The sequence below is a fragment of the Gopherus evgoodei genome, chromosome 8 (assembly GCF_007399415.2).
Source record: "Gopherus evgoodei ecotype Sinaloan lineage chromosome 8, rGopEvg1_v1.p, whole genome shotgun sequence".
Classification (NCBI taxonomy): domain Eukaryota; kingdom Metazoa; phylum Chordata; order Testudines; family Testudinidae; genus Gopherus; species Gopherus evgoodei.
Window position 1 is genome coordinate 11,727,733 of NC_044329.1, and position 18,729 is coordinate 11,746,461.

At 39.4% G+C, this 18,729-nt stretch overlaps 1 protein-coding gene across 4 annotated transcripts in view; it reads left to right on the top strand.

Moving 5' to 3' along the window:
- Positions 1 to 18,729, top strand: part of LOC115655769 (core histone macro-H2A.1) — an 83,518-nt gene that overhangs the window by 51,664 nt on the left and 13,125 nt on the right. The window contains exons 4-6 of one of the 4 annotated variants that reach the window (XM_030571565.1): positions 1,092 to 1,289; positions 4,084 to 4,194; positions 16,458 to 16,557. In XM_030571565.1, the coding sequence (XP_030427425.1) occupies positions 1,092 to 1,289; positions 4,084 to 4,194; positions 16,458 to 16,557 (409 nt within the window). Of the gene's footprint in view, positions 1 to 1,091; positions 1,290 to 4,083; positions 4,195 to 16,457; positions 16,558 to 18,034; positions 18,126 to 18,729 lie in introns of all 4 variants that reach the window. The other 3 variants (XM_030571566.1, XM_030571567.1, XM_030571568.1) reach the window with 3 other exon arrangements.

Here is an 18,729-nt window from a genome sequence, read left to right on the forward strand (position 1 = left end):
CTCGGAGTGTATTTGATTATTTATCTACCTCAGTGGTTCTCAAACTGTGGGTCAGGACCCCAAAGTGGGTTATGACCCATTTTAATGGGCCCCCTAGGGCCAGCAGTAGACTTGCTGGAATTTGGGGCTGAAATCCAACCCCCACCCCCACCCAGGGAGGCAGGGCTTGGGTGGCAGCCCCCGCCACCCCCACCCCGCCAGGTCATGTAGTAACTTTGTCAGAAGCGGGTCACAGTGCAATGAAGTTTGAGAACCCCTGATCTACCTTTTCTTAACTGTACTGTTTCCATGTTTTTTAAGACTTAGATTCTTTATAACTGTAATATTTCTGGATATACACCTCTACCCCAATATAATGTGACCTGATATAACACAAATTCGGCTATAATGTGGTAAAGCCGTGCTCCGGGGGGGGCAGCTGCTCACTCTGGCAGATCAAAGCAAGTTCGATATAATGCGGTTTCACCTGTAACGCTGTATATTTTTTTGGCTCCCAAGGACAACGTTGTATCGGGGTAGAGGTGTATGTACGTTATATACATACATGTGTTATAAATGCATATATATACATTACCTTTCACGTGAAGTTTCTTGTCTGTTAATTTCTTTAGTTTTTAAAGATTCAGGGAAATGCAAGTTTAAGAGCTTCATATGCACGCCTCTCCCTCTCCCCCTCCCCTCGTACTCCCCATGAAGCTTAGAGTGCTCCCTTTTGAACACACACTGCCCTGCAAAGCTCCTGAGTCCACAGATATGACTATCCTATTTTCTCTCTAATCTGTAGCTGAATAATTTAGTCTTTGTTGCACACATTTGACAGCCTAGATGAAAAATTAATCGTGTGTGAGCACAAAAGACATCCGGGATGCATAGCAACATGCAAGAATCTGTGCATTTTCTGACTAAATTGTTCAGTTTAAATTCATGTTGTTTGGAAAGTGTTTCTTTGCTTCAGAGATATTTATTGAGATATATAAAGACAAAACTAGGAATAGACCACACAGAATACAGTGCATAGTAATAAACACTGCTTGCTCTTTATCACTGTGGAGATGCTGGATTTAATTATTTTCTACTTTATTTGCATTTAGCTATTGAAAGGTGTCACCATAGCCAGTGGTGGTGTATTACCAAATATTCACCCAGAGCTACTTGCAAAGAAGCGGGGATCTAAAGGAAAACTGGAAGCCATCATCACTCCACCCCCAGCTAAGAAGGCAAAGTCCCCATCACAGAAAAAAACTGTATCAAAGAAAGCAGGAGGCAAGAAAGGATCAAGGAAGTCCAAGGTAGAGTAATCTGTGTATATCAAACCCAAAACATGTAATGCAGGAGCTGCTAAAAACTGGAGAATCAGAGAGACTAGATGTGTATATATACAGTTATAGACCAGTGGTCCCCAACGCGGTGCCTGTGGGGGCATCTTAATGCATCCGCGTCCTCGCCCCTGGGAGGGCACCCGCCAAAATGCCGCCGAATCTAGAGGCATCACCCTCGAATTTCAGCAGGGACGCCTCTCGATGACGTCACTTGTCGACGGCAAGCGGCGTCATCAAGAGGCGTCGCTGCCAAAATGCCACCGAAATTCAGCGGCATTTCGGCGGGTGCTCCACCGCTGAAGTGATCCAGACGAAAAAGTTAGGGACCACTGATATAGACCTATATAGTAAATATCCTTTAGGGTATTTTCCAGTTCAGAGTGCAGTCAGGGGTAGCAGTTTCAGTAGTAACATAAACAATTACCAAAAGTCAAATAACAGCCCTCACCCCAGAGTGTCTCAAAGCATGAATGTCAGTCAAACTGGCACATCTGCTGTGAATATAGGCCTGAGGAGGTGGAGATTGTAGCTGTTGCATGGCAGGATTGTGGCTAGCACATTAATGAACTCAATGAATCCAAAAATCTCATATGGCAACTATAGTGGCAGCTGTGCAGGGAATGCACAGGTGTCTGTGCTCTGCCACTGGATGAGAGAGACAATTTAAATTTACTTGGATTTAGCGTGGAGTATCAGTATTTGGCACTCAGAGTATTTGGATAATTCTATCAAAACTAAAAGCACATTAGAATAATATAATTTTTCCTTCAGTTGCAAATATAAAGAAAAAGTATAACATTTCAGTTTGCTGATTTCATTAGGTATCTTATCAATAACATTGCAAAGGCAAGCATTTTTTTGAAAAAGTAGATTTAATAAGGTTCTCATTTAATAAATTTGCTGAAATTCAGAGATGGGTTTTGTTATCTCTTTGAAGTGGAGATAGGATTCTGCCAGAGCAGATAGTTAGATCTCTTTCTGCATGGAGAAGTCGTGATATTTAGCTTGCCTAAATACAGATTCTTCAGCAGAAGCAGTGCCATAAAAATTTTTTATTCCGCATTTTTAGGTTGCTGTAATGAGACTCTTCTGAATTTTGAGCTGGAGACTTCTTTAATTCCTAAAGACTAAATGTAGATCATTCAAAATTTGAAGAAGAAAAAAGAAAGTGTGTGGGTGGGGTCCATCCAGATCATGATAAATTTCTTGTACTAAAATAAGGAAATTCATTTTTGAACTTTTTTACTAGAGTTTCCATTTATAGAGGTTAGGAATTTCTTTCTATTTCATATGCATACATGCAAGGTTTAGTGTGTGGGGAAAATTGTGGAAAATTACACATGAAAAATTCTGGATGCAGAAATGTTCACAGGCATTTAATGTGCTGCATTTGAAAATGCTGCCTTCTGTGTTTAACAAAGACAATATCTTTGTCTTGAACACTCTATTCTGAGGTCCTAATTATTTTCCTGATTTTACAGTTGTTTTTTGAGCTCTTGAATTTTCTCTCTCCTTGTAGAACACCTAGTAGTTGGCATTTGGAGTGCAGAGCTTCTAATAACCATGCACTAATAATTTTCTTAAATCTGGATTTTGTTTTCTTACTTGATTACAAAAGCAGGAAGTCTGTTGTGGGGTTCTGTTTTTCTTCCACACAATAAACTTCATTGTCTGCTTACTATACTAATATTTGGCTAATAATAAACTCCAGGAGAATTGAAATAGGAGCCATGAAAATCTAATTTTCAAAACATTTGTATAATGTTTGGTTATGGTTACACTTCCTAGAAACACAAATATACTGCTGTATCTTCACCACCTTACTTGTTTACTCGCATACTGTGTTACCTATACTTTTGGTATAACACAACAGTAGCTTTGCTTTAATGTCCCAAGTAGAGGTTTGGTTCACAGACATGTTGTTGAGGCAATACATATTTATGCTAAATGATTTTATTTATTTATTTAATTTATTTATTTTTAATTAAAATATTCCTACCTCTCAGTTTGGCAGCAGTTGAGCTAGTTGCTACAGCAGTTGTTTCACTGCCATGATTGACATCCCTTCAAAATGATACAGTTCTAATTTATATCCAGCAATTTGATGCAGGCCAAGCCTGTGTTGTTCCAGTTAAATAATCCAGTTAAATGAATGGAATAAACCCTGTAATTTTACTGGGTAATGGAAGATGACTTGGGCCAGGTTTGAAAAACAGAATTTTTCAGCCAGTGCCCACAACACCTCTAGTCAGGCATACAGCATAATAGAGTACATGATTGATGTTATTTACGATAACAGCCAAATTTTCAAATAGGTACCTAAAAACATAGCTGTGAAATTTGCAAGTGACCACTTTCATGCATAGATACAGGATTTCATCTGTGAAGAAGGCTCTTAGAAATGCCAAGAATGTCTGTTGCAAATGGGTACATTGCCCTTTTGCATTTTGAGAAAATTGTTTAAAATATTTTGGGAAATTTTAGAAAGCTAGTGAAGTCTCTAATTTGTGTGGTTTCATAGGCAAAAGGGTACCTCGGTAGACATGCAAACATTGAGGTCATTTCTCCTTTGGATGCATATGTATAGCTACCTTTATTAACATTTATCAGTCACATGTGACTAAAGGACAGACTCCAATACCATTGTTTATATTAGTTGTTTATAGCATAATAAATATAGATGTGTGTATTGCATGTCATATTATCAGTATTATTGAACCATATTTCTCACCTCTGGTTAACTAGTTAACTATATTTTTGCAAGAAGAAGCAGGGAGAAGTCAGCAAATCAGCAAGTGCTGACAGTACAACAGAAGGAACTCCTGCAGATGGATTCACAGTCTTGTCCACCAAAAGTCTTTTCCTTGGCCAGAAGGTATGTCTATGCATTTTATAAGCCAATACCTATCTTGAAGTTTTGCTTAAGAGATACAGCCAAAAAAGGCCTGTTCTTGATTAACATTCACCCAGTCTTGTAGTTCATCTGCACATGCAGTATGGAGCGGATTTGGATAAGCATTTTTAACAAAGAAATCCCCTGAAACCATTTTTGATTATTTTTTTTTTTAATAAATGGATCTTCATGTGCATAATTAACCAAACATTCTGATGCAGTGAAATTTCGCTTGCTATGAAACTTTCCACATTTTTTATTAGCATAATTATTACAGCTAAGCTTCTCCCAATGATGACATTTTGCTAAGGACAAAAGGGCAGCCTGCTTTATTGCCAATATAAATGATTTACAGGCTTCGATCAAAACCTATTTAAAATATTTATTTATAATAGTTTTTGTAAAAAAAAATGAAAATAAAATGAAAATCTAATACCCTACAATAATGAATGAGGCTTTTGCAAAAAGCTGTTTATCAACAATTGTGTTTACCCTGTGAGCGTACTTTGAGAGTTGGGTATGTCAGGGTTTTAATCTAAAATAACACTTTAAAGAGACATTGTTAATTCAAGAAATGAACCTGATCTCTTTTCTTGAAACCAGTCTTGAACTTATGTGATATACTATTTTGCAGTAAGACTGCGTCTGTCTTTTATCATTCAGTGGCTAAATCATTGTATTGTAAATTGTAAGTGACGAACCATTTTTGTCCCATCATGGAATGTCTCCTTTAACTCATTTTAATTTCATATCGAGACTGTATTCCATTTATTGTGGCACAGCTTGTCTGCTAAGTTAATTATGCATGCAAGTAACTTTATTTTATTTTCTGCAAATGGTTTCTGTATTTTACATGCAGTTTACACTTGCGGTCAGATTGTCATTTGATGGAGAGAGATTGGCTGCTTCCTCTGGAATCTTCTTGAAAATATTCAGATTTTAAGACATTTTGATTAGTTAAAATCCAAAGTTTATAAACTAAATATTCTCTTTACAGAGCAACCAAGTTAAGGCTTTTGGAATTGATTTGGAATTCTTTTGTTCAAAATAGGAATTAATGTCATGGTATCACAGACCTTACCCTGATGACAACATAGCCAGTAGAATTTTGCTATCCATTTCAATGAGAGAAAGCTCTTCGGGGCAGGCACTGGTTTTGTTTGCAGCAATCACAATGGGGTCTGGATCAATTACTGGATCTCTTAAGTGATAACAATAATACAAATAATTAATAATAAGCAACTCTGGGCCCCAGTGCTCCTTTGATATGAATCACAGATATAATGGGTTTACCTTGCAGAGTTTACCTTCCTTTGTCCCCTTAACGGTGAGGGATTTCTAACCTTATGCTGGTGAAAGAGTGCAACCTAGCAATGCAACAGAACTCTAGACAGCTGGTTCCTTATTCACATGGAACACAGCTCCCTGAGCGTTGTACTGCCATTCCATCTCCATGCAGCCATGCTCCTTTCTCCCTCTGAGCAGCTTTAACTCAACAGAACTGCTCACTGCTATGTCTTAGATTCCCCTGCTCAGTGCTACTGGTTTTAGCTCCTCTCTGCCCGTACAAGTGAAAGGGAGCATCTGTATCACTTTGTGTGCAAATCTAAGTGACATAAAAAAAAATCATGCCTGTGTATGGTAAGCACAAATCATGTATGAAGGAGCTGTTTCCCAGTGGCTGTATTTGATGGGGCAAATCGTGGATCACATTGACATTAGTGGGAGTTTGCTTGTCTCATATTTGTAATGGAAAAAAATGCAAATATGATGCAAATTACACCTCCTATGAAGAAAAACCCAGATAAAATGTGCACTTCTGTTCATATAGAGAGGATACATGTTGATATACATCACCTAGCTATTAAAGGCCATATTCTGCTTTTGCACCATATTAGGAACTGTTATTAAAGGCAGTGAGTGCTCAGTGCAGAAATCAAGGTTATAAAATACCATATTGTTAATGAATCTAAGAATTCCCTAAATCCTACTCTCTATCTTTATTAGGTTAAAAATAGAGGGCATTCTTACCTTACGTGAAGTGACAAATAATAAATCTGTTACTGTGGTAATTTTTTTTCCTAGAAAAAACATTTTGGGGACTAATTTGATTTTTCACAGATTCCTTTTAAGCCTGAAAACATGGAAAGCTTAAAAGGCAAAGATCTCACTGCACTATAGTATATAAAGAAGTGATATCTTTGAATGCATGCATTTAACAAAAACACAAGATAAAATAGTTAGTTTGTTTTGTCAGCTTATTGGTTAGGAATATTTTCAGAAGCATTCCCCAGAAATTATTTTTCAGCAGCTCAATGTGCCTCAATGTATTTTACTAATGATCCAACATAGTGTATTTTTTTCTATATTGAGAAAAAACAAGGGCAGAACATTGGGCCTGATCTGTGGTTGCTGAGTTCCTCAGGTGAAGTCCTGAGCACCCTCAACACTCATAGATGCAGTGGGAGTGAACAGCCCTTTTCACCTACTAGGTTATAGGCCCATTCCGCACAGGCTTGGTTGAATAAGAAAGGTTCATGGATGTTACAGTATGTCTGTTGCTAAGATACTTTCTGTATGAAAGAAGGCAAGCAGGTTAACAGACTGGTAGCTAATTGTTATTCTTAATTATGTTTGTCTTGACCCATTGAAATTTCAAACAAGGCCTTTCATTATTCTGAAAATTTTACAGATTACTTATAAATAGTGAGTGCATTATCTTGGAATCAATTAAATGCTTCTAAGTCATTTCTACATGCAACTGCTGTTTTAAAAAGACATTCTTGATTAAAATATTTATCTAAAGCATTAAGTGAGATACTGTGTTTCCAGAAAGAATCTAAAGTTTTTTTGTTGTGGGGAGGGAGGAGTGTTTGTTTTTTTTAAATCAGAGTCTAATGATATTAAATTTTCTAGGTCTTCCTGGTACAGCAGATATTTATTTTAAGTGACTAATGCAGCCCAACAATGTGATGAGCACTGTAATTCTTAGAAATTCCCACTGTACAGTATTTTCAGAGTGTGGGGGAGGGAGAAAGAGTCTTGGAAAGTTACTGGGAAGGCAAAAGAGAACCTGGTTTTGCTTTCTTCAGCACTACCTTCCTATTTCAGAATTGTGGGATCTTGTGCAAAAGGTAAATTATTCATAGCTCTCAGAATGCAGTTACCCTCATACTTAGAGGAGACAATGGGATCGGGGACTAGTAAAGGGGACTGAGAGTTATGATTCCTGGGTTCTAATTCTGACTGTGCGATTGCCATACTGTAAATCATTTAATCTTTTGGTATGTGTTTCCCCATCTGTAAAATGGAGATACATACATACATTCCTCACAGGGATGATAGCAGGCTTAATGCACTAATGCTTATAAGCATTTTGTGATGGAGACCATTCTTCCTTAAATATTGATTGATTTTAGTTTATTTCAAGCAACTTTCCATTGCTCTGGGTGCTCTTACAAAAATTTGAATATAAACATTCAGAGCACCAAACAGATTACTGTTACGGCCTCTTAGATATTACTTTTATTCCCTGTAATAACAACAAGCACTACAAATAATAAATAAGAATAACAGGTCCAAAAGATAACTACTCTTCCCTAAAACCTATAATCAATTACCTTCAAATGACCATTCTCCTCCCCGAATTCCTCTATAAGCATGTTCACTAGATCTGCAAATCTGGGCTGTGGCAGACTTAAGGGGAAGCAAGGAAGTAATCGTATACTTACTGCCATGCCATCCATGATGCCTTAATGGGAAAAATCCTTTTTTCTGGCTCCACATTTGGAGGAAGGAAAAGGTTTACTAGCAAGAACTGGTTCTGTCACTGCAATATCCCCCAAAGATTTAATTACTGAGAACATTGTACATTGTAGCACACACTGCAGGTTTGAGTACAGTCTTTTCAAAGAGGCTTCAACGATAGGCATTCCAGTTTTGTGTGTGCAAATTAAATTAATAAATAATTACTCAGTCCTTACTCAGGCAAAATAGCAAAGAATTCAGGAGAGTTTTGCCTGAAGTAAGGACTACAAGTGTCGACCAAATAATAATAATTAGCACTTCTGTGGCACTTAACATTTTCTAAGTACGCTTTAACTAATTCATCTAATTAAATGTTAACTAATTAGAGGCCTACCCAGTGTTGTACAGTGTTGTACATGCAAGTGCAATTTGTGTCTCTTTTTAACAATGTGACCCTTTAGGGATCAGTTCTCTTCTTTTGCCTGATATACAAACTTATATTATATAGTCATCAGGATTTAATTCTCATTGAAACCTTTTGATTTATATTGTAAATATGTGACAGATACCTAACACTTCATAATAAATGTCTAATTGCTGCACAGTAAAAAGGCAGCCTAAGACTGGATGATGGGGCTTTTGTAGGTGGATTTTTTTATAGTTAAATTGGGACATACATTAATAACTAACATAAATGCATGAATATCAAGGGGACCCCAAAACTGAAAAGCCAAAAAGGTCTGGAGTTAATAAAAGTGAGGGGAAAACCCACAGAAATCTGGGAACTAGGGAACGAAAAGAGTTGACTTTTAAATGAAACAAACAAATATGTTCAGGCCTCTATTACAATTTAAATCTTGTATGGTCAGCTTTTTATTTCAGTGTGCACACAGTTTTTTTCAGTATTGATTTGATTTTAAAAGAAAAAACAGCAGTTGCTTGTAGTCATACTCAAGACTCAAACTGGATTATGTGAAAAATCAGTAACCAGATGTGTGAAATATTACTGGACTCAAATTCTGTTTGAAAGTCAAACTTTCCACATTTCATTACAAAGTCAAAAATGGGCCCATATTTGCACAGATGTTCAAGTATGCTAATTTTTGGAACTAAAATGGGCCCTTTTTTTGAGTGAAAATTGCTTACAGGTTAAAATCATGCAAACAATTATTTACTGACAAGTTTTTTAAAAACAGTATTTCTATGTCTGTGTGCATAATCACATGAAATGAAATGGTGACAATTTTTGTTGGAAACTCCACAGCAAAAATTATAAATTTTGCACATCTCTAGGAATGACATGTTGACTTTACTGGCATCCAGGTCATACATTACATAAAACCAGTTGTCCAGTATATCGACACGTTTATATTCCCGCCCAGTAAATTAACTCACACACAGGAAGGAGATGTGCACTTAACATTAAGTAACATGGATTAAAATACAACAGACCAAATTCAGCAATCGGTGGAAGTAATCTCTGGGTCTCAATATACTTGATTACACTGAAATGTTGTACTTCATAGGTCAGATCCAGAGCCCATTAAATTCAAAGGGAATCTTTCCATTGGCTTCAGTGGGCTTTAGATCAGGATTTATGTAAGTGAATGAGAACTTTGTCTTTAGTTTTCTTTATCTATAAATATTTGATAAAAATTTAGCATTAGCTCAAATACATACTTGGGTGGCCTTCTGTACTGCGTAGTCAGACACTGAAAAAGTCACTTTAGGTGCATGGATAGCACCATGCTGATCACATTTGTAGGCATAATTATAATGTGTATATATCTGCTTATTCTCACTGTTGTGCTCTACAAAAGGGATTAGGGCGATTACAAATATAAACATTATTGAATCATCATATTTTTAAAACATTTGAGTTAGTTTGATGCTTATGATATCAAAGACTTTAGAACACTGGCTGCAACTAGGGCACAGTGTAGCTAAGCACAGATTCTCTACACAGTTTTGTCAAAGTGCTGTCTTCACTAGACTCTTGCTGTCCCAGTGGTTGGTATGTCATGAGCAGAGTCTGACATTCTGTGTTCAATTGTCCCAGACTACAGAGTAATTTGTGATATGTATTAGAGACTCACAAACTTGCGCTCAGTAATGAACAAACTGCACTAATAGTGTGTCACTGAGCACTTTTTTACAAATATGTTCTTGCTGGTATGGTATTATAACTTTAATTCTTCTTCGAGTAATATACCTAGGGTGCTCTACTTCAGGTGCACATGTGCCTCTCGCGCCCTTGATTGGAGATTTTCCATTAGCGGTGTCCATTTGGCCTGTGCATGCACTCTATATTACCTCGTGCTGCACACCGAGGGTTTGTAGAGTTGCGCTGGCAAACCACCCTCAGTCTCTCCTCTACCGCCTCAGCCTGAGACAAACCTGTAGCATGTCTGCCTTTGGTAAGCTTAGCGTATTCTACAGTTGTCGTTTTAGTTAGCTCAGTGTTTCTAGTTAGTATTAGTATAGAATTAGTTAGATAGATAGTGAGGGGTTTGGGTTTTTTCACCCTTTTTTCCAGAGAACCTATTTGGCCTGGCTGGGTATGCCTGGCTCACCAGGTTTCAAATGCTGCCTCTCCTGGTCAGCGACAGCCACTTGACATGTATCCATTTGCTTCAGAGAGTCCCATATCGCCCAAAAGGGTAACTTTCACCAACCTCTCATGTTTAGCATGGAAGAATCAGGAGACCAAATGGAGGATGGAACACTCCCTTCAACCTGCTTCTGAGTCATGTCAAAAGACACCTCCCTCCACCCCCGATACATCTGTGTCCAGACAGATCCAGCACCCCTTCAACCTCAGCCCAGTCTCCCGTAAAAGGGGGAAGACAGCAGAGGACTCAAGGAACGCTCCAAAAAAGAGGAGCTCTGTCTCCCACCAGAAGGAATCAGCTGCTAAAAGGCCCACTCCCACTCCCGGGGGAACACTGAGGAGAATGAAGGGGGGACATTCAGTCAGTCTCCTCATTATCAGTGCAGGGTTCTCCTCTATCTCCATGCAGGAACCCGTACTTTGACAAGGATCCTCAACCACAACAGGAATGGTAAGTTCAGCCCTGAGTGTAATCCCCTCTTCTAGATGCCCCTCACCCCCAATGGCCTTACTGGGTTCTTTGGGCAGCATATTGGCAATAACTTGCCAAACCTCCCATTGCACTGAGAGGCTGGGGTCTCCTATACCATTCCCACAACACAAGGAGACCTTTGAAGAATAGGAGTCTAGGGTAGATATGGAGGCCATCCCTCAACTTCTGTTTCATCCTTGTCTCTGGAAAAGTCAATCATGCCTTCACTATCATTGATGTCGATGATTCTCATCAGTTCGGGACCTTTTGAAAAGGGTGTCTGACACCCTTCAGATACCTCTTGAGGAGGTTAAAGACTCACAACACAGGCTCCTGGACATTCTGCAGTCAGCAACACCCAGCTAGGTTGCATTACCTGGTAATGAAGTGCTCCTCCATCCAATGAAGGCTATGTGGCAAACTGTCACTATCCCTCCAACTTGCAAATAGGTGGATAAGAAATATTATGTCCCTGCTGGGGACTCAGAATTTTTGTTTTCCAACCCATCGGCTGTTTCCCTGGTAGCGGATGTTGTAAATTAGAGGGCCAAATTGCATTACTGTACGTTACGTACAATAAGGACCAGAAGAGATTAGATCTCTTTTGGCTGAAAGGCTTACTCATCCGCCACCCTCCAGTTTGAGATCTCAAACTATCAGGTGATCATGGCCAAGTATGACTTCATGAATTACAAGAAGTTTGCTGCCTTTATTGATCATCTTACTATGAACATAGGGAACACTTTCAGGCCATCATCACGGAGGGTCAGTTATCAGCCAGAACCTCTCTCCAAGGGTCCTTAGATGCCGCAGACATTGCAGCCAGATCCATCTCCACAGGGTTCAGGGTGTCATGGCTCCAGCTGTTGAGATTCCCGAGAGAGAAGATCAGAATACTGTTGAGGACCTCCCATTTGATGGTCAGAAGTGCTTCTTGGGGTTTACATATGAGTCCTGACACACACTGAAGGACCCCAGGGCCATGTTGACATCTTTGGATATATAAACAGCTAAGAACAAGAGGAGATTTTGCAAGTCTCTAACTGCTCAGAGATCGCGCCTGGCCCAGTTGTCTGGATTTCACTGGACCGCCAAACCCACTAGAAAGAGAGAAAGATTCCAGAGGAAGACAGCTCCTCACCCTCCTTAACTGAGTACCCAGTCATCACAACAATTTTGACAGGTCGGTCAAGGGTTTGATTTTTCACCTCTAGCTGGCAAGCTTCAAATTTCACTGACCTTCCCACTTTTGGAGACTGCCTTTCCCACTTGTAACAGACTTATCATCATATTACAACAGCCAAATGGGCCCTGAAGGTTATAAAATTGGGCTACACCATCCACTTTATGTCCCTCCCTCCCTGCCACACCCCTTTCTGTCCCTCTTCAATGACCCCTCTAATGAGACTATACTGAGTCAAGAAGTGCATTCTCTCCTTCATTTGGGAGCGATAGTGCCTGTCCCATCCCCTTGCAGGGGGAAAAGATTTTACTTGAAGTATTTGCTCATGCCCAAGGATGAAGGGTGGAAACCGATCTTAGATCTAAGATGACTGAACAAATTAGTGAAGTCTCAGAAGTTCAGGATGACGACTCCGGCAGCTATAATTCCTTCTCTAGAGGAGGAGATTGGTTTTCAGCCCTCAACATACAGGACACCTATTTCCATATAGTGATTCACCCAGCTCACAAGAAATACACACATTTTATCATGGGCCAGGAGCGTTTTCAATGCTAGGTACTTCCCTTTCCCCTCAGCTTGCCCCTTCGGCTACAAAGTGTTCTCAAAGGTTCTGGTGGTAGTAGCTGCTTTCCTTTGGCAAGAGTCGATTTTAGTTGTTCTGTATCTCAACAGCTGGCTACTTAAGGGCCAATTTTACAAAGCAGTGCTGACCTCCACCCAGGCAGCTCTTACTCTCTTCTAGGACTTGGGTCTCCAGCTGAATGTAAAAAAAAGCAAACCAAAAACTCCTCTTCGCTCTGGTACAGATAATGCAATTTATAGGGGTATACTTTGGTTCATTGGCACCCAGTGGGCAGATTCATAACCTTGACAAATCTGGTCATGACAATTCAAGGAAATCCCTGATCCACAGTAAGGAACTGTTTGCAGTTGACAGCTTTCACCTTTGTAACAAGATTTCGCCTTTTTGCTGCTTTCAGGGCTGGTTCAAAAGGATCTATTCGTCAACTAGAGACAGTTTGGACAAACAGGTCACAGTTCCCCTCCAGTTGAAGAACTCCCTAGTCTGGTTGAAAAATCAGCTCCATGTCTGCACAGCCATCACTTTCATCCACCCAGCTCTAGCAGTAACTGTGACAGACGCATCACTTTAGGGTGGGGAGCACACCTCCAAACCCTGACAACTCCAGACAGATGATCACCTAAAGAAACTGATCCCCATATCAACCTGTTGGAACTCAAAGCAGTCAGGAATGTATGTCTTCAGTTGTTGCCACTCATCAGGGGCAAATCAATCAGGATCGTGACAGGCAATGTGGCTTGTATATTCTGCATCAACAAACGAGGAGTAAGATCTCCTTCCATGTTCAGTGAAGCTATAAAGTTATGGAACTGGTATAGAAGCCATCAGATTCAGATCTCAGCTGTTTACCTTCCTGAAGCCCAGAATAGCACAGTTGATATGCTCAGCAAATGCTTCTCCCAGGACGATGAATGGGCATTGGACTAAAATTCTTCATGGGGTATTCCAAAGGTGAAGTCTTCCAGAGGTGGACCCATTCAAAAACAAGAATTATCGCATTCTGCTCCAGAGACGGTCTAGGTCACCGTGCTTTGAGGACTCCTTTTCTCCTTCCTTGGATGAAGAGCATGTTCTCCAACACCACTAATACGAAGAGTGGTTAACAAGATTAGACAGGGCAAAGACAGGACTATCCTTATAGTACCGACCTAGTTAAGACAGGCTTGGTATCTTTCCCTGCTTCACCTATGTGTCCAACTGTCATTCAAGCTTCTTACCATCTGTCATCTGGTCTCCCAGGATGCAGGTTGCATGCTTCACAGAAACCTAGGGGTCCTTCACCTCTGCATATGGCTTCTAGGTGGTTCACAGAATTAAAATCTACCTGCTCTATAGGAGAACAGGTATGACTAAACATTAGAAGGCAGTCAACTTGAATTAGTTACCTTCAGAAATGGAAAAGATTCAACCACTAATTTTACTGTCACCATCTTGTGCCTGAATTCTCTTCACTATCAGACATCTTGGATTACCTGCTGGACTTGAAGAAATCAGTGTTATCAGCTGGCTCTATTAGGGTTCATATTGCTGCAATATCAGCATTTCATCACCCACTAGAAGGGTTTTCCATATTTGCTCACCCTATGTCCTCAAGATTTATTAAAGGTTTAGGGAACCTGCAGCTTGCTCCTTGCTTCATTTATGAAGACAGCCTTTCTAGTAGCTATCACATCAACTAGCAGGATTGGGGAGATTGGGACCTGGCTGGCAAACCCTCCATTAATGGTATTTTTCAAGGACAAGGTCTCTTTATGGCTGCACCCAAAATTCTCACCTATAGTGTGGTCAATTCACATCTTCACTGATCTATTCATATACCAGTATTTTTCCCAAACCACATAAAACTCAGCAGGAGACCTCCTTTCATATTTTAAATGTGAGGCGGGCTTTGGCCTTTTATCTAGATTGGACCAAATAATTTCAAGAATCACCTAGACTGTTTGTCTCCATCACAGAGAGATCCAAGGGGTCTGTGATATCTACACGTAGGCTGAATCTCTGTGTGTGTTGTTGTTGTTTTCTGCAATGAAGCTGGTGCTTTACCTCCCCAGTGGATAATAGCACACTCTGTCAGTTCTGGCAATTTATGTAGCTTTAGTTAACAACATTCCAGTGTCTGAAATATGCAGAGCTACTACATGGGCCAAGGTGCCTACTTTTACTAAACACTGTGCTTTGTTCCACGTCATCAGATCTGATGTGGTGCTTGGTACTGCTGTACTGTCTTCAATCTTCGAATCAATTCCTAAGCCCCCTCCTCTCTGTGGTGATGCTGCTTGGGAGTCACCTGAGGTGGAGCAACCATAGAGATGCTACTCGAAGAAAAAGAAGAAGAGGTTACCTTTTGCAGTAGCTGTGGTTCTTTGAGATGTGTCCACCTCTGGGTGTTCCACTACTGACCGACCTTCCCTTCGGCTTCGGATTGTCCTTTGTTGGACGTTCAGATAGAGAAGGAACTGAGGGCAGTTCACCCACACAGCTCAGTGTACCTTAGGCACGAGGTTGTATCAAGTGCATGTGGGGGCCAAATGGCCATTGCTAATGGATAATCTCCAATCAAGGCTCAAGAGGTAAATTGTGCATTGACAGTGGGGCATCTATAGGGACTCACATCTCAACCACAGTTGTGGCACAAGGCGTATATTTCTTATTTGAGCATGACTTGTGATTTAATGAACACTTAATATGCCTTGCTCAAAACATGTTGCTAGATGTTAAAACTATATTGCCTGAGATTCCACTTGATAGTTTCATTTTTAAAGAATTTAAGATATAAATGTGAGGTTAATCTCCTGATGCCTGTGCTAATTGATTTCCATCACCCTGATACATACCAATGATAAATCCTCCTAATACTGATGGCTGTGGGGATGTCTAAAAGACAGCCCTATGCGGGGTATAGTTCACAGGCTGCAGGCAGAAAAATATTTAACTAAAAGAAAAAGTAGAGCCACTAAAAATATTGCACTGGATTGCAGCACAAGCATGCACCATAAACATTGCAGATATACAGACAGAGCCTTCCATTTACTCAGTGGTGCTACTTCACCAGCCCTTCTACCAATATAACGCAGTCCTGGACAAATGAAAATTTAAGGTACTAAGGTGCAGATCATGATGTCTGCTTCTGTGACTAAAAAGGAAAGACTGGCAGTGTCATTGGAAATAAATGTCCGATTTCTCCAAAACATCTTCACACTTAATGGATTAAGTAAAGAAGGGGAGACCCATTAAAACCACCATGTACTCTATTAAAAGTCCTGGCCTGTCTAAAGAATTCCTGTCTCAACTTGATGCATAAGAAATCATGAGAGTATCTTTGAGCCAGGAGTTCAAGGGGAAATGGTTTATCCTTTATCATGTCAGTGCAGGAATTTCAAACAATTCTGAACATAAAACATACACTGTATAAGAGCAAAGCTCATTAACAAGAACATTGACTTCCTTTCCATATACAGAACAATGTTTGAGTCTTGTGTTTGAAATTGATTCTTTGTTGGACCAATAACCCCTTTTATGACCTGCACTTTATTTTGCGTATTTATTTGCAGTGATGCTATCTCCATCTGTGTTGCAAAGCTTACTTTTCTGCAGCTTCTCTGATTTCCCAGCTGTCCTGTTATTTCCCACCTCATGCTTTTCTTTTCAGCTGAACCTTATTCACAGTGAAATCAGTAATTTAGCCGGCTTTGAGGTGGAGGCCATTATCAATCCTACCAATGCTGACATTGACCTTAAAGATGACCTAGGTAAATGGGGAATGGGTTGACACAACTAATGGTCACATGAAAATTATGGAACCCAGAATTTATTCTCCAGGACTTCATGCATTAAAATATAACTTCAAATTCTTAAGTGCTCAAGAAAGTAGAACCCGGAGAATTCAAAGTTAAGAAGCATGATTTGCACCAAATCTAAATATTTGTATATTAATTATTAGTGATTGTCTTCAAGTTGATTGCAATTAAAATAAGAAGTCATCTAAATTCCTTTCCATAATGCTCATAATTGACTGTTAGCTACTTTGAGGGGGGGTTCTTATGTGGATTCATTAAGGATAAAAATATTCTTTGTCAGATTACTTTCAAAATAAGCAGTTTCTCCATTCTACCTGCAGTCCCACCTTTTCAAAGTAGACACAGAAATTCATAAAGAGGGCTGATCAAATAATCCCCCAAAGTGGCTTTCTACCTTGATTTCATGTTTAATTCAATCAACTGGGTTGTATGTTTTCATTAGTCTTCAATTACCCCTCTCCATCACCTTCATATTCAGTTGAAAACCAATACTGATTTTATAGCAGCATAAAACTTGAAAATATATTACAGTGTACGGTGTATTGCTTTTATGGCTTCCACTCTGTTTCAAATAAAATATTACCCTTCAGCAGAAGTCTGTCTACTTAAAAAAAAAAAAAAAAAAAAAGTACTGATCTAGATACACTTCATGAAATACTATTTTTTAATATCTGTTTTATACCTGTTTTAATATCTTTTTTATTACTTTACAGATTTCCTTAATGGAACAGTAAATTTGGTTCCATTTTCACTGCATTTTATACATGAATGTATATGTGTAAATTACCAAGACAAAGATACAAGAAGGTTACATCATGCACATATTTTTGAAAATATAAAAAACCTTTAAAATCTAACTTAATTAGATGGATAAAATGTGGATTTTTTAAAAAATTACTCAGCTCTGTTTTTAAAAGGACAACTCTGCCTGAAAATATTTTCCCCCAACATGAAGGTTACTTTCTTTTTAGAAGCTGACAACATGATGAAAATTGCAAATTTAGAAGTGACAGCAATGGTGGCAAAAAATGGAGAAACTAATTATTTTGTTTGACTTGATGATTCAGAATTTCTTTTTAAACAGATACCATATTTTAGTGTCATGGTCTGTGGGGTGCTGGTATTAGAGGTTTCTGCAAAGTGAAATGGGGTTTTTAGATGGTTTTGAAACTTTCGAAATGATCTCATGTGATTGCTCTGACTTGTCATCCAAACATTTATTTAACCATGTCATACTCAACATTCCTCCTCCTCTTCTCCACACACCCTTCTTTATACAGACTTGCACACACCACTCAGAATACTCTCTTGGCCCGAGGTTTGGAGATGTAAAGGTAGGAAAACATGGACGTTGGTACATGTGTAAATGTAGAGCCTGTCCTCGGTCTCTGTCCAACGTGGTTGATATACATTTGTTTACCTGTTGTAGTTGCAAGTTGTACAGGCTGACATTGCCACGATCGACAGTGATGCTGTCGTTCACCCGACAAACTCTGACTTCTACACCGGTGGTGAAGTAGGTAATGGAAAGTTCAGTGCTGCAGAGTTTGTATGTGTGTGCATGGTCAATCAGCAGCAACACGCTTGTCCAAGCTATGCAGATCTGCATTCCTTTCTCGCTTCCAGCAGTCCTGACTGATCGTAAAAACAAGCAAGTAAATGCAAAGTCATTGGACAGCTCTGACTTGCATAGTCAGATCAGACTTTTAAAAGCAAAGTTATAGAATGCACAACCAAAACCAAAATGCAAGAAACAGAGGTGCAGTGCTCATGTGTGCCCAATTAAAGGATACTACAGGATTGTTTGTTTTGGCTGTGTAAATGCCTAGACTTGAATAAAGTTGGGCCAGATCCCTCAGATTTCTGACTTACATCCCGTTTCCCCACTCCTCACCAAATATGAGGTGTTCACATCTGACATCTTGGGGGTGGCCTCTCTGGAATTTCTAAACTCATACACTCAGTCATCTGGTCACATTTTACCTACAGCTCAATTGTATTTGTGGCTGTCATGAGCTGTTTCTGTATTCTCATGTACACTTGCATAGACATGCTAGACCAAAGAGAGAATGCACGGGAGGCAGAATGACTCAAGGAGTTCCATTTAATTTTTTATTCTTAAGA